The 16,887-nt window shown below is 43.7% G+C and overlaps 1 protein-coding gene across 4 annotated transcripts in view; it reads left to right on the forward strand.

The window, feature by feature from the left end:
* DCX (doublecortin) overlaps window positions 1-16,887 on the forward strand; it is a 120,135-nt gene that overhangs the window by 76,750 nt on the left and 26,498 nt on the right. For 2 of the 4 annotated variants that reach the window (XM_030835731.2, XM_070044702.1), the window contains exons 4-5: window positions 5,301-5,403; window positions 7,385-7,522. In XM_030835731.2, the coding sequence (XP_030691591.1) occupies window positions 5,301-5,403; window positions 7,385-7,522 (241 nt within the window). The remainder of the gene's footprint in view (window positions 1-5,300; window positions 5,404-7,384; window positions 7,523-16,887) is intronic. The other 2 variants (XM_030835732.2, XM_070044703.1) reach the window with 1 other exon arrangement.

The following is a 16,887-nucleotide window of genomic DNA, read 5'->3' on the forward strand; positions in this document are numbered from 1 at the left end:
GGAGCTGTCAAGCAGGTAGGTGAATACAGGAGTCTAGAGATAGGAAACATTGTCTCCGCTCACCACGCCAACCCTGCGCCAGCCTGTGACCGGAGCCCATCCAGGGCACGCAGGCAGGAAATGTTCCAGAATGAGAGTAGCAGTAACTTTTAGAAAAAGCCTCATCCGTAATGTTTACTGAATCTTTCATGAACTCATTTTGCAAAGCTTGCCAGCCACACTAAGGGCGGGGCGCACTGTTGGCAAGACGGGGAAATCAGTGTGGTTTGCCTTCCTTGCCACAAGGTTCCCTCTTCTGCGCCCCTGGGGCCACTCCTCTCCCCATAGACACTCTCTGCCCTTCCCTTCACCCTGAATTCCACCAGTAGACAGCTGTATGTTTTGTCTGTGCAGAAGGCTGGCAGAATGGGTCCGGGCAGTTGTGCTATAGAGAGTTAGAATCTCTGTGACTATAGTCAACAAGATGCAGTTCTTCTTCCAGGGCTATTAAGAAAAAGGCACGTTCCTGCTTCCTTTCCTTTATTTATGCAGTTACCTGGAATCCCTTTTACTCCTGTCTCCATCAACCTATATCCCACACGCCCTTCAAGAGGCACACTTTGTGTCATCTTCTCTGTGCAGCCTTCCCCAGTTCTCATGAGTAGAATTCTTCTCTTTGTCGCCTGTGCTCTTCTTGCTTTTTATGCCTCTGTAATGGTGCTAAAAACAGTATGCCTTGCATTCCAATTATTTGTGAGGTTCTGACTCCTTATTATGCTGTCAACTCGGAAGACAGGGGCCTTTTTCTGTACATTTCTGTATCTCTCACATAGTTCTTTTGCCATAGCAAGTGTTTGATGAATGAATATTAGTGGAATTGAACTTTCAATGAAAGTATTTTGCACGTTGGAAGTGAGTCTCATAGATATACAAGCAAGACCTTACTTAAATTTCTTTCTGAACAGTTAGACAGTGAAATATAGAATCTACCAGCAGCAGACACGTATGAGAACTCACTGCCAGCATCTGTAATATGTGGGTGGAGAATCTAATCAAGCTTAAATCAAATCACAGAGTGAATTTGCCATTTGCAGCTAATGGACTGCCACACACAGTGATCTGTTGTCTCTCTTTCCCCATTTGTACTTCGACATTTAAGCCACTGGATGGTCCATATAATCTATTGCTCGCACTAATGCATAACCGAGCTAGCTTCCCTTCCCCCAGCTCATGCTGTTTTTTTTTTTAAAGGAAGAACATTGAGTAAACGGTTCAGTGTTCACGTGAGTTGATTGACTTTATTTTGTGGGGGCATTTGATTAATTACAAAGATGGGTGTCATGCTTTTGTGTTCTCTCCTCTGACTTAAATACCCAAGTGTGTTTCAAACAAAAGCTGATGTCAGCAAGACCCTTGATCTCCGAGGATGCTGTAAGTGGTATCATAATGATTATTATTTTTACCACTTTCGTTGCCACCTCATGACAGAAATTTTACCACAAAAAAATGGTTTGCAAAATTATGTATTTGCAACGTAACCTAAGGTGGATTTTGTATCGTGTTAACTGAGTGGAATTTTAAAAAGCAGATGTGAGTGTGAATTTCATTTGGAAATTATGTCTTACACTCCATTCTTCTCTTTCTTTTCCTTCTTCCTCTTTCTTCCTTTCCTCCTCCTTCCCCTCGTCCTTGTCTTCCTTCTCTACTGCATACTCAGTTACCAGTTACGGTAATGAATAGGAGTTTTCTCATCCATAGATTTAAAATGTGATCCATAAAGATGTTATCTTTTTTGAGTCCAATAAAATGTTCTAATGTGTATCAGGCATTGACGAGGACAAAAGGTGACTCTCCTGCCTAAGCTGTAAACAAGCCTTTGAAATCAGGGATTAGGAAGGTACGTTCTCTCAGGCAATTGAATTGTTTTGTCCCGAATTGAATCAGGACGCCTGAGTGCTAGTCTCAACTGTGCCATGATCCATCCGTGTATCCTTCAGCCACTTTGACATTCTGTGTTTTGGGTTCCTCCTATTTAAGATGGAGGGCTTTCTATTTTCCCAGCTCTGTAACAAAGCAGGGGAGGGCTGCCGTGTCTCAGTATCCAAGGCATTTGGGAAACCTGGGTATCCACATGCACAATATGAATTCGTCTACATTTGGGAACCAGTAACATGTGGGGTGGGGTCACACAAGAAACCTGATGCTGAACAGCTGGATTGCAAAATGAATGTGTTTGAAGCCAGCCACACCACTGTGAATTTGTCAGAAGCATAGGGGCTTTGCCTTTCTTAGAAGCTCCCCAGAGAAGGGGTTATCCAAAGGCTTTTCCCAAAGCCTGGGCGGGGGCAGAGAGGCTTGGAGTTGGAGGAGGGTGGGTCATTGTAACAGCAACCCCCAGAGCAATCTGTGACGGCTTTGTTGTCCTACAGTAGGATAGCGTGGCATGTCACTGCCATGGCTGCTTTCGAGCTTTTGTTTTTTCTTCTTGGGAAGTGATTTCCACAAATACCTCCAAAATTAATGGGCTGGTACCTTTGGGGGAAGGGTTGCTGTTTGAAGTATTTACTAAATTCCTTCTATGACCAGTAGTTGGTTGAGGTTTTCTATTTCTTTTTGAGCTAATTTCTTTATTGATGTTTTCCTTTAAAAATGATCCATTTCATCTGTTTTCAAACTAATTGTCATAGTTATGCAAAATGATAACTTCTGAATTCACAGTCATTGCTCCTTTCTTGTTCCTAAATTTATATATTTGTGTTACCTTTCAAAACCTTCGAATGCTAGGTCCTATTGTCTGCCGCTATTGATTTCTTCTTTCTTGTTTCTACTTTTCTGCCTTTGTATAGCCTAGCCTTACAAAGCCTCCTTATTTTCTTTACATTCAGTTGAGGCAAAAACAACCCTGGCTAAATTCTCACTATGCGATTAAGTGCTCTACCAGGAACCACAGGAAGATATATAGGGAGCGATAAACTTGGTCTTTACATTCAGGAGAGCTGTGATTTAATGGGAAGGACTAGGTGAGTATTCATGAAAATACAGGCAGGTTTTGAAACAGAGTGCTAAATGCTAGAGACCACTAGTGGAGGGATGCCCAAGGGAGGGGCTTCCCTCACTCATGACTAAAACTAAATGAAGCCAGTCAGAGTCAGGGGCAACCTCAAACACAGAGCATGGCAGAGACCTTCAGGGTCAAGAGGTGGCAAGGGATAAACAGTTCAGTGGCACACAATGTATCATAGTTAGGGGCTCCAAATTGTATTGGTCCAAGATGTCAGTGGGCGTCTGCAGAAGGGTTCAAAGCCATGTATGTAGCCTCTGTCGTTGGATCCACTACCAGGGCAATATGCAGGCTGCTTATTGAACTAACATGCCAGTTAGGGACTGGGTCACTTGGAGGTGGTACTAAATAGCTCGCAAGGCACCTGCAGATACTCCTAGCGCTCACGACATGATACTGAAATGTTCTGTTTCAGTGTATCTCATTCCATCAGATTATGAGCTCCATGAAGTCATGGCCTGAGTCTTACTCATCTTTGTCTCCCGAGTGCCTGAACCATATGTAAGTGCTTTGTATTACCGAGTGGCTAAAAGCACAGGCTTTGGCGTCACATCGATCTGCACTTATTTGGCTTCATCGCTTTCCACCTGAGTAATTTACTTACTGTCTCCGGACCTCAGTTTTCTCATCTGTAAAATAGTGATGACAGTAATGCCAACCTCTAGGAATTGTTGCGAGAGTAAAATGGGATGACAGATTTGGAAGTACTTAGCAGAGTGCCTGTTCAGAGTAAGCATTCAATTAGTGGTAGCTCTGTTTGTTATTACGTGATTGTGGAATGAATGGGTGAGGATGAGTGGGCTGAAGAAGGATGGTGGCCTATTTGATGAGGTCAGGACCCAGGGATGGGAAGAGGCTTAATAGGGGTGAACCCAGCAGCCCTCCAAGTCTCCCTCTCTTCCCTTGGCATCCTTTGGGTGATTGGGAGGCTGAGACAATGCGGATAATGTTTAAGCATCTCTTGCTCTGTGTAAGGCTTGCAATCATCTTGGCTGGGGGAACAGGGATTGAATAGACCCTGGGTGGGTGATGATGTTATTAATACAAACATTTTTCAAATGTAACATATTGATCTCTGCACCCAGTTGTTAGTTTGTGAGCACGGTGCCTTTGGAAAGTCATTACTAGAAGCTTGAATGGGTAGCTTAGAACAATTAGAAGCTTTGAACACTTTCAAGCTGAGGATTGGGATAAGAATGTTTTGACTCTGGGCTTCCCTGGTGGCGCAGTGGTTGAGAGTCCGCCTGCCGATGCAGGGGACACGGGTTCGTGCCCCGGTCCGGGAGGATCCCACATGCCGCGGAGCAGCTGGGCCCGTGAGCCATGGCTGCTGAGCCTGCACGTCCGAAGCCTGTGCTCCGTTGAAAAAAAAAAAAAAGAATGTTTTGACTCTATGGTTTCTCCTGGGCTTTCCCTGGTGTGCTGGACTAATTATCAAATGTAATTAGGAAAGCTGAGAGGTGGGGAGACTGCAGGAGCAGCATACTTTCCCAGGGACCCTCATTTCTTTGTGCAGAAAAGGAGTTGGGGAGGACTGTCTCTCTGTTGTGGACAAGCCGTGATGCATAGGGCACTAGAGGGCGGGAAGGGTCCTGGGAACACGACTTTTCCAGCAGACCCTCAAGCCTACAGGGACCCATTGCCCTTGAATAAATTTTAAGTGGTTAGGACGGTTTTCCCCTCCTTCTTTTCAGAGAGGAATGGTATTCTGGGCTACTACCAGGTGCTCATTTCACTTTTAGCAAAAAGTCCAATTTTTGTGGGTCGAAAGCGGTTAAAAACTGGTGTCCTTCTTTCAAAACTCGTGAAGACAGAGAGAGGGACTTCCACGTCTCGGTCAGCCAGAGTCTGTCCATCTCAGGTTGCAGAAGGTCTTTCTCATCTTCCTTGGCCTACACCCCTGCCCCCAGACTTGGGCTAGCAGCACTCTTGTCTTTGAGGCTCTGAGGAAAGGTGACATTTGTAGGGTCCTCTGCTTGCTGACTTTAATTCAGAGGGGAACATTCCATTTGGACATGGTCTTGAAGTTACTCTTGGTGAAATGGAAACAAGATACCACACATGCAACATGGAAAGAAAATGGCACTCAGTATATCTTTACTCACGAGGGGCTGTGGTGCAGACTGTGAGCCTGGTATTTTGAGAAAAAGGAGATCCCTGGGGGCTAAAATGTGAAACTTTTTTCCCGTGCCAACATGGCATGAAGTTCATTGTCACAAGACCATCAAATATCAAGTCAATGTTTCCGCTTTCTCTGTAGGTAACCTGTCTCCATGATTTCTTTGGTGATGACGACGTGTTTATTGCCTGCGGTCCTGAAAAATTTCGTTATGCTCAGGATGACTTTTCTCTGGATGAAAATGGTAAGGACAACCACTGAATTTTATTGTTCCATTGTTCTCGTTCCTTCTATCCCTTAGGATTTCCATGGGCTTATATGGCCTGGAAAACATCCATGCATGGTCCCTTTCTCTTGTATAGTTGGATACATGAGTCTCTAAGTGAAAGTTGATTGCATATCTCGGATGTTTGGCCTCCAGACTCAATAAAACTCACTACCTGCCCCAACAGTGACCATATTTCTTGAACCATATATTATGTCACATGGCTGACAGGCTCAATCAGACCACGGAAAGGAACATTTGGATTCAGAACTTGAATATTGTATGCATATGTTTTTTTTTTCTAGTCAACATCCTCCAGCTATTTGGCCCATGTTGATGGTTCCATTTTAGAAATATTTTCCACTGTGTTGTTAGTGTCAAACATTTTCCCTCTTCCCACCTTCTGGCTTGTTGCCCCATTCCCCCTGATTTGTGGCTCAAGATTCCAGAAGATTGTTAATTTCAGGAAGGAGGTGAACATCTGCCCATCTCCCTTTGCTTGAGTCCAAGCTCCACGTGTAAGTTCACGGTGAATTAGCTCACACAGCCACAGGACTAGGGTATGATCCCGATGGAAAGACACATTCAAAACATATTTCCCAATACTGAGGAATAAAGTGTGGGAAAAAACAAATCAAGTTGTACTCATATAGAGTTTACAAACAACTCAAGTGACAGGGACCCTGAAAGGGGTGGCATTTCTGCTGTGTTCACTTTGAGAAGAGGCAGATGACCAGAAAATAGCTAAACAGATCTCGAGCTGTGTCCAGTTTCTTGTATCTTCTACATCTTCAGCTCTGGACAGTAATCACTAAAGTTTATCCATCAAAACAAGAAGTAGAACAAACAAAAATGAGCTTTCTGCTTAACTCCGTTTCCTGAAAAACTTAATTTACCAGAAAAGACCTAATCTTTCTGAGTAACTGATATTTTCAATGTATCTTTAAGTAGAAGGTGACAAGGAGGTGTCCAATGGAGAGACAACCCTGCGCCTAGCTGTTTGGTTCCACTTTGAGCATGATCACGTGAGGTTGGGCAACGTATAGTGGAAGGAGCTCTAGACTGGGACTCGGGAGACTTGACTGCTCATCCTTATTCTGCTGTTTTCTTCCTTTGTGACCCTAAGCAAGAGGCTTAAGCTCTTTGTATTCTCATCAACAAAATGAGTATAATAGTCCTCCTAATATATTAGTACAATCAGCGCCCCCAAATTACCATTGTAGGGATGCTGAGTGACCTGCATAGAAAGGGTGCTCTGAACGTGTCAAATTGGGGTTGGGGAAGTAGCAGGAACATCTGGCAGACTCTCCTACACACCCAGGAGCTTTCTGTAAGTTCTGAGTGGCATAGTCACTGCTGGTCCGTTTATTCATTAAACCAGCATAGCAGATTATGATAACGTGCATTGAAAATCGAAAAGAACTGTAAATGCAAGATGGTGGTGGTGGTGGTAGTGCTTATTTATAAAATGGCATGACGTCCTTAATATGCCTATTACAATACATGGCATGCGATGAATAATAAATAATAGCTCCCTCCCCCTCCTTTAAATTACTCATGAACGTTTCATCTGCGTGGCTGCAACCTCTGAGCTGTCAGTCTCTTCTCCAAGGAAATTAATTGATTATGTCAACAGGTGCTATTCTGAGACATGACTGGGTTATCCAAAAGTGATTGAGTTGACTATTGAATTACCTGCCCGAACTGCTTTTCTACTCCTTCCCTTGTTTCCATGATTCAGGAATGTAAACACCTGGCTTAGCCCAGGTGACTTTTGAAAGTTTCTCCCATGCCTCCCTCTCCAGAGCCATCGTTCCTTCAAACAGTGAGAACCACCTTGTAGTCCTGAGCCCTAAGGTGCTTTGGTATGTGGTGCTTATTGCAGTTTCCAGAGGTTGGTGAGATGCTGAGTCTTGGTTCTCCCCGGCTCTACTAAGCCGTCTGTGTCCTTTTCCACCAGAATGCCGAGTCATGAAGGGAAACCCATCAGCCACAGCTGGCCCAAAGGCATCCCCAACACCTCAGAAGAGTTCAGCTAAGAGCCCTGGCCCCATGCGCCGGAGCAAGTCTCCAGCTGACTCAGGTAACGACCAAGACGGTGAGTGCTCTTCTCCTAACTGTGCACGCTGACTTCATTTACAGAGGCCAGTACCCTCTGCATGCAGAGGAATGAGTTCCTCATGAACACCATTTGTGTCTCCATGAGACCAATTCTATCCGTTCAGAGACTAACCCGTTCAACTTGTTTGGAGTCATGGAGACACAGCTACAACACCGATTCTACACAAATGGATGCAGACCAGAAATCTGACCCACTTGCCATGCCTGCTGTAGTGCTGTTTGTCATGGTTGTGTTCATTGCCATCATTCTCAACGTCATCCAGCCAGTGCATAGTCCATGAAATAATCAAGTCAAACGTAAATTTGAGATAGAAAATCAGAATCAAAACCAAAATGTAGAGAAAAAGCCACCTCCCTCAAAGTGTCCGCATGGTGGATGCCCTTGAGCTTCAAATTTGACTTGGAATTTTTTTAGAAGTCAAAACCAAAAGGGAAACAAAATAAATTGTATCATTCTCACAGGAGTAAAGGACCTATAGGCCAGGCTCTGAAAGGAAATAAAGACATTTGTCATAGAGGATTTTATTTAGTGGATAGTGAGCAATCTAAAAAATGTGGTCTAGGGATCACTGCTGACCCATGAAGTATTTATCAGTGTGTGATGAGATTAGGAGCTTGTGGCAAATGTAAATCGTGCCACTGAGCAAACCATTTACTTCACAGCTTGATTTTACTGCTAAAGGCAGCAGCGTGCTGGTTTACATGCTGGTACAAGGTGTCGCACACGTAGCTTGAGTGGCACTGATCTAAAAGGCAAAAGGGCAGAGAAGGCCAAGTTTAGAAGCTTGGTAGACTCATGCACGGACAGTTTGAGTCCTTCATGGTAAAGAAATGATATGCTCCAGAAGATTTACTCATTTGTCCTCCCAAAGCTCAGGGTTCACCATGAGAATTCTTCTAGCCTGAGAGCCTTGGGGCAGAGAGCAAAAGCACTCTTTATCACTTCTTCAATTGGAGGCAGCTTGAGCGGCCTATTGGCTTTGAAATGCCCGTGGCCTGGAAAAAAAAGCCCGTCCTGCTGGCCTCACACTACCATGCCTATCACCGGCCATCTCTTTATTCTCGAGCAGAAGGAACTCAACTGTGAGGAGGCAGCTCAGGCTTTTCATACTTCCATGTCTTTGCATACCCTGTTCTCCCGCACCTGGAATGCCATCCCTCAAACCTGCCGCTCTTCTTTGCTTGAAAACTCCTACTCATCCTTCAACACCTCAAATAGAAATAGTTGTTTCATTCTCCACAACATCATAGCACGGTATTCATATCTCTGGGGTAATATTCACCACAACTGTGTTGTAAAGTATGTATTTACTTGTATGTATTTACTTCATCAACTAAATGCTGGTTCCCTCAAGGGCAAGGTGTCATGTTCATTTCTGTATCCTCAGTGCTGAGCACAGTACCTGGGTCCTAGTAGATGCTCAAATAATGCTTGTGAATGAATAGATGCATAAGAGCACCTATTTCACCCAGCATGGTACTAGAGACCCAATAAGTATGTAGGTAATATTTGCGGAAGGAATAAAAAATGCATGTGTTTGGTGATATTTTGATTAAGCGTACAGAACAGCACATGAATCTATCTAAGCAAATTCATATTGCTCAAACTACAAAGACCTAGAGTTTAGCACTTGGATTGAGAATGAAATTGTTTATAAGGTTCTAAGCAGGGCCTTGCCCAAAAAACGGACTTTAAACAGTTGATCAAGATTCCTAAAGTCTGGAAATAACCACTTAGCTGATCATTTTTTCAGAAGTATCACTGGCTATTTCTGGGATTTCTAACCTGTATTACTTATCTCTTGCTATAAAACAAATTACTCTGAAACATAGTAGCTTAAAACAACAAACATTTTTTTATCTCACAGTTTCTGTGGGTCAGGAATTCTGGGGTGGCTTAGCTGGGTGGTTGTGTCCAGCTCAGAATCTCTCATGTAGTTGAGGTCAAGGTATTAGCAGGGGCTGTAGTCATCTGAAGGCTCAACTGGGACTGTAGGATCCACTTCCAAGATGGCCATTGGCAGGATCTTCCCCACAGACAGCAATTCAAGAGGGTGAATAAGGAAGAAGATGTGGTGCCTTTTATGATCTACTCTCCAAAGCTACACACTGTCACTTCTGTTTTAGTCTGTTCATTAGAAGTAGTCACTAAGGCCAGCCCACATTCAAGGGGAGGGGAAGCAGCCTCCACTTCTGGAAGGGAGGAATATCAAAGAATTTGTGGACCTAGTTTTAAACCATCACATAACCCATTAATTAGAAATGCTGGAGTGGCAGCAGTATGAAGTAAATCAATTCTCTTTGCAGATTGTATCCAATTGGATTACCCAGAACACATGAACCCAACCACCTGTAATTAAACACAGTTTAAACATGTGTCAAATAATTGATCTCCAACATACTACATGCAGAATTTCCCTTCTAAAATGTATGCACTTCACTGATTCTAAGATGTTGGAGACAGAGAAGGAATGCATTAGGACTCAATGAATATGTGTCAAATTGAAAGGAGTGATAATAGATCCCAACCTAGGCTTGGGCAGGCAAGATCTATTCTTATTCCTTCAGACCTCCCTTGCTAAAAGAAGGAATGAGGATGTATTCACACACACAAGGTAAACAAAGTAACCAATTTGAGGTAGGAAAATGGGACCTTACTTTGGCAGATATCAGAATTACAAGCAGCCCCAGTTTCCTACCAGTAAAAAATCTAAAGTGGTATCCTCAGTAGAGAGAAATTAAATCTTCATTTCAGATAGTTCATGAACATAAATGAAGTCAAACTCTAGTCTAGCCAACCTTCATGGCAATTTCCGGAACATTTGAGCTTATCTTAGATGATGTATTTAGAACCTCCACAAGATTTCAGCCCCAAAGGGTAAAAGGATTCACGTAACACAACCTTGCCCATGCCATGGGAGTTTAGGGCCAAGTCTAGGACATCCACTCAGTGAACATCGCACAGGGGCAAAGCTGATCTCAGGCAAACAGGACTTTAGGTAAGGTTCGGATTTGACATACCCATTTTCCCTTTTCCACCCCCTCCTCACTCAGGACCATCTCAAGCTGGGAGGTGTAGGGAGATAGGATATGGAAGAGGAGGGAGAGACATCTCTCTAGGAAAACCCAATTATACCACTTCCCAGCTTTGTGACTTGGGACAAGTTTCTTACCTTGTCTAAGACTTGGTTTCCATTTTGGATAAGACAGATTTTGCATGTCTAGACAAAAATCATTTTCCATTGTTATCAGGGATTTCCAGGGTTGTAAAATAGCTTCCACAGAATCAGAATCAGGTAACAAGAAGGGTGAGCTATGGACAATGCATAATTTTGCATTAGCTTAAATTTCTCCTTACAGACATAAAGAAAGAATTGTTTCATAAAGTATCAAGGTTTTCTGAGCTGTTAGCAAGAGACATATACAGATGAATATACATTTAACCAAAGAATAATGGCACTGTGTGGGGCTGAAATTCTTTGTTCTTTTGTAGTACACGGTAGTACCGCCCTGTTTCCATTCTGTGTCAGTCCGTCTTAGATCTGAGACTTGTGGATGGATCCACATTTCTTCATTCAACCTGAGTGACTAAAGGTTGTGGAAGATAGCCCATTTCCAGGGAATTTTAACTACCTTCCTTTGATGGCAAACGAAAGCCAAAAATCTTCCTCTTTAGCCGGGATTCAAACCAAATGAAACATTGGCTCAGTTCAGGTTCAGTTAAAGGAATATTTTGATGTTCTAGTTCATTAGAAAATATATAGGTTTGTTTCTGGTTTGAACACGTTTGCTAGCTTTTCAAATATATATATATTATATATATAATATATGTATATATAAAATATATATATTTGGTCCAATTCATGGTTCAGTTAATATCTGGGTTCAGTTTGACTTGAGGTTTAGGAAATTGATGCTATTTGGTCTGTAATTTGCGTCATAATTTGATTCTTTGTTCCTTATTCCTTAAGTTGTCTCTTTCCCATTCTGCCCATGAATAAATCAAAGTCCTTCTACTTTATTCCCTTCACGTTCAGTCCCTACTCCTGTCAGTACTGAGTTTGCCCCCAAAGGGAATGTCTGTTGCTAAGCCCTAAACTTGAGTTAAGGAAGGATTTGATTGTCTATACGATATTGCTATAAGGAGCTCTCATTCTCACTGGGCAGAGCTGACAGACTCTGAGAATCCAAGTCCCATTAGCCAGGTTTGTCTTTAAAGTAGGGCAAGGGATTGTGTGGTAAGCAGATGAAACCGGAGCCCAGAAGGCTCCTGTGGAATGTTTGAAGGAAGTTTGTGCAGTGCTCCCTTTTGATTAACCTAGGACTTGCCATTTGATGGGCAAAGGTAAGCCTGGCTTCAGAACTAAAGGAAGACATTTCTGTGTCTCTCGACTTCCATTTTAGCCATTAATGTGTTAATTTTTCTCTTTATGCAGCTACCTCCCAATTGAATTGAATTGAATTGAATTAAAAGGACAAAGTCAGCTAGTTGCTGGGAAGGAATCTTTTCTTTTTCTTTCTGTTGTTTTTTTTTTCTTAAAGGAGCCTCCAAGGAAGCTAATTCCCACTTGAGAGGATTGTAATGTGATCATTAGTTTGCTATTCTTCAATAGTATATCATTGTTGCAGCAACCCGATGTTCTCCACCCTCCTTCCCCCAACCTATGTGCACCTATTCCTGAAAGTCAAATCTTCCCTGTTCCCAAACGCCCAAGAATGAACGTCTTCTCTACCAAAATACATAGCTTTTGAAAGGGGAGGTCAAGGGCCACAAAACAGCCAGGTGAGGGTGCCCATGGGAGAATAGTATCCGGGAGTCCTCTTCTGAACCAAAGACGCTGCTTTGGGTTGCCTAAGATGGAGGGACCTGGATGTTCTGACTTTCCTGAATGTGACTGTCTGGATGTACCAGCTCGGTCTAATAAAAATATAATGCGAGCCACAAATGCAAGCCTTGTATGTAATTTTAAATTTTCTAGTAGCCACAGTTAAGCTCAAAGAAACAGGTGAAATTAGCTTTGAAAATGTATTTTATTTTACTGAATATATCTGAAATCTTATCACTTCATCATGTAACCAATGTACGAAATTGTTGAGATATTTTACATTTGTTGAAATGGGACTGTATCTTACACTTACAGCACATCTCAATTCTGACTAGCCACACTTCAAATGCTCACTAGCCACATATGACTAGTAGACAGCACAATACCCTTCTTCTGCATCTGAGAGAAGTTCCAGGTAATGATCTTTTACATGAAGTAAATGCTCTGCACTTTGCAAAATATTTCCAAACCTGTCATCTCAGTCGTCACTCATAATAGCACCATGGCTTAAATTGGGAAAGGAAAATTATCCAGTTTTTTTTTAGATTGGAGAACTAAGATATAAAGAGGTTCAGTAAATCGTTCAGTCTTCCCGATATCTATTTAGTCCTCAAGAACGAGAGCCCAGCTCTCCTGACTCCCAGGTAGGCGGTCCTTGCATTGTCCTTAAATCAGGGTGTGGAAGCTCCAGAGTGGTGAATAAACAGTCTCTGTTGCATGGTCCTTGCTTCTCTGCTTCCTTCCACCTTCCCCCACCTCCAGGCAAGGGATGTGAAGAGACTGGGAGAGGGGGGTGGTATCTGTGTCATTCTCTTTGTGCAGCATAGAGCAAGCCATGAGTAATTAAGCACCTTTGTTTCCAGTGCCCAGTCCTAGACACTCCATCAGCTCCCCTACAGTCAGTCCAAGGGGAAGTGGTGCCCTTGGCGAAGCTATGGGAAGAAAAAAACTTGCCTTGCCTCCTCCCCCACTCTGATTCTTTCTAAAACCACAGCTTACGTCTAGTTTAAGTGGAAGAACTGTCCTATATATAAGGCATTTTCCATTGCCATTGGAGGCATTTTCCATTGCCATTGGAGAGCCGTTTAGTAAATGGTTGGAGCAAGCAGTCAAATGCCACGCCCCCCCCCACCCCCCACCCCCCACCCCAGTCCCCGAGCACTCCACACAGCATGGGATGCGGTCGTGCTAACCCATCTCCCTGCAGTAGCAGTCCTAGCAACCTGCTGCAGCCGGGGACTTGTGTGTTTTTTGGCTGCGTTGGGTCTTCATTGCTGCGCGTGGGCTTTTCTCTAGATGTGGCGAGCAGGGGCTACTCTTCGTTGTAGAGCGTGGGCTTCTCATTGTGGTGGCTTCTCTAGGGCACACGGGCTTCAGTAGTTGTGGCATGCGGGCTTCAGTAGTTGTGGCTCGCAGGCTCTAGAGCGCAGACTCAGTAGTTGTGGCGCGTGGGCTTAGTTGCTCCTCGGCATGTGGGATCTTCCCGGACCAGGGCTCGAACCCGTGTCCCCTGCATTGGCAGGCGGATTCTCAACCACTGTGCCACCAGGGAAGTCCAGGGACTTGTGTTTAAATACAACTGATTCCCCAAAGTTTTGGTGGAGTAACTAGTAATGCTAGGTGCTATGAGGAAAAGAAATGATAAGATGAAGTACCTGTCACTAAGAAGCTCATGATTTATTTGGGGAACCAGTATGCATATAAAATTTAACAAAAATTTTTATTTACAAATACTTACATAGTTCATATGTGCCAAGCAACCATTCTAATCACTTTACGTGTATTAACTAGTTTATTCCTTACAACAACTTTACGAGGTAGGTGCTATTATCCCCATTTGCAAATGAAGAAACTAGGGCATATGAACAATGTGACCTGTCCAAGATCACAGAGCTAGTAAGTGGTAGAGCTGGGACTTGAATCCAGGCAATCTGGCTCCACAGTCCACAATGTAACCATTGCACTGTGATGCTAAATAAGACTTAATGATAATGGTTTGTTTAAATGCCAAGTGCATGAGAGATACAGGCAGTAAGCGCTATTGGAAGTACTGGAGTTTGTGGGAAAGAGAGTTCATTGGAGGCTAGGGTGCTAAGGGAAGGCTTCCTGGAAGAACTGGGGCTTGAAAGAGAATTAGACTTCAATTGATAAGGAAATAGATATTTCTGGCAGCAGAGAAAGCATGAACAAAAGAGCAGAGGTGGTGATGGATATAGCATATCGGGGTACAGAGAGGCGACCATTAACTCTACGTCTCCAGCCCCAACCTTCCTTCCGGATGTCAGTGCCGTGAATGCTTACCAGACAATTCCGCTTATACGTGCCAAATGCAACGTGTCTAAAAGTCAAAAACATCTCCTCTCCCCAGCTCCCTGACAGTAGAATCAATTCTATTCTATTCCCCAGGCGCAACACCTTGGCGTTATCTTTGATTCTTCCCACTCTTTAATCCTTCATGTCTACCATATGCTGTTCCTGTTGTTGAACATTTGAAACATCTTCACCTTTCCCACACAGAAGTCCCTTCCTTTCCCTCATCACCTGATGCCTGCATTACTCAACACACTCCTACACAGTATCTCTGCTTCGAATCTCTGTCCACTTACACATCTGCTGTGGTACCACCACATTTTTCATCCTAAAACATGGCCATTGTGTAACTTTCCTGCTCCAGTACCTTCAGTGCTTCCACGTTGAGTTCAGTGATCACTCCTGCCCCCATGGTAAGGCTGAGCGAGTAAAAAGAGAGAAGAGCCGACAGCTGAAGACTGTTCTGGGGAGCACAGCAATAACATGCAAAAACCAGAATTATGGGCTTCACTCGGGAAAACTTCAGTCCTCTAATGCCTGACCTGCTAGCGAAAGAATTAGTGTTCAGCTGGCATAGGTTGGTAAATCACCCCCTGTGGAAGGGGATTTCCTAACTTGGTGCTTCAATTCCTTCCATTTCTAATAATGGCAGTAGTAATAGCAATAGGAGATGTCATTACTGAGCCCTCCCTATCTGCTAAGGCACCCGGCTAAGCATTTTATATGTAGTCTCTCATGGACTCCTCAGAACAACAACAATTGACATATGCATTCTTCTAATTCAAATGTTACAGTTGAGGAAACAGGCTCACAGAGGGTAGGTTACACCCAAGGTCACACATCTAGGAAATGGCTAAGCCAGGATTTAAAACCCTGACTGATTCCAAAGCATATGTTCTTTCCACAAATAAGAGCAGTGTAGTTTCTTCTAGTTCCTGCCCAATAAAATTGGGAGTGAGTGTTGACAACAGGCATGCTCCACCAGAAACATGTTCCCAGCAGAACCACCTTCGACTGGAAATAAATGTTGTCAGCATTGTCAAGCCTGAGAAAATAATCTTGGCACATCCAGCAGCCTTCTTACAGACGTCCTCTTCTTGAGGGAAACTGATCTGTGCCAAAATATTACACAACTGGGTACACATATCTGTTCTTTTCTTTGTTTGTTTTTTAAAATCTTTATTGGAGTATAATTCCTTTACAATGGTGTGTTAGTTGCTGCTGTATAACAAAGTGAATCAGCTATATGTATACATATATCCCCATATCCCCTCCCTCTTGTGTCCCCCTCCCACCCTCCCTATCCCACCCGTCTAGGTGGTCACAGAGCACTGAGCTGATCTCCCTGTGCTACGCGGCCACTTCCCACTAGCTATCTATTTTACATTTGGTAGTGTATATATGTCCATTGCCACTCTCTCACTTCGTCCCAGCGTACCCTTCCCCCTCCCCGTGTCCTCAAGTCCATTCTCTATGCCTGCATCTGCGTTCCTGTCCTGCCCCTAGGTTCTTTTTTTTATATAAATTTATTTATTGATTTATTTCTATTTTTGGCTGCGTTGGGTCTTCGTTGCTGCATGTGGGCTTCTCTCTAGTTGCGGCGAGCGGGGGCCACTCCTCGCCACGGTGCGCAGGCCTCCCATTGTGGTGGCTTCTCCCGCTGCAGAGCACGGGCTCCAGGCACGCGGGCCTCAGCAGTTGTGCCTAGATGGCTCCAGAGCGCAGGCTCAGTAGTTGGGGCTCACAGGCTTAGTTGCTCCGCGGCATGTGGGATCTTCCTGGACCAGGGCTCGAACCCGTGTCCCGTGCATTGGCAGGCGGATTCTCAACCACTGCGCCACCAGGGAAACCCTGCCCCTAGGTTCTTCAGAACCATTTTTTTTTCTGTAGGTTCCATATATATGTGTTAGCATACGGTATTTGTTTTTCTCTTTCTGACTTACTTCACTCTGTATGACAGACTCTAGGTCCATCCACCTCACTACAAATAACTCAATTTTGTTTCCTTTTATGGTTGAGTAATATTCCATTGTATATATGTGCCCCATCTTCTTTATCCATTCATCCGATGATGGACACTTAGGTTGCTGCCATGTCCTGGCTATTGTAAATAGAGCTGCAGTGAACATTGTGGTACATGACTCTTTTTGAATTATGCTTTTCTCAGGGTATATGCCCAGTAGTGGGATTGCTGGGTCGTATGGTA

This window comes from Globicephala melas, chromosome X (assembly GCF_963455315.2).
Source record: "Globicephala melas chromosome X, mGloMel1.2, whole genome shotgun sequence".
NCBI classification, from domain to species: domain Eukaryota; kingdom Metazoa; phylum Chordata; class Mammalia; order Artiodactyla; family Delphinidae; genus Globicephala; species Globicephala melas.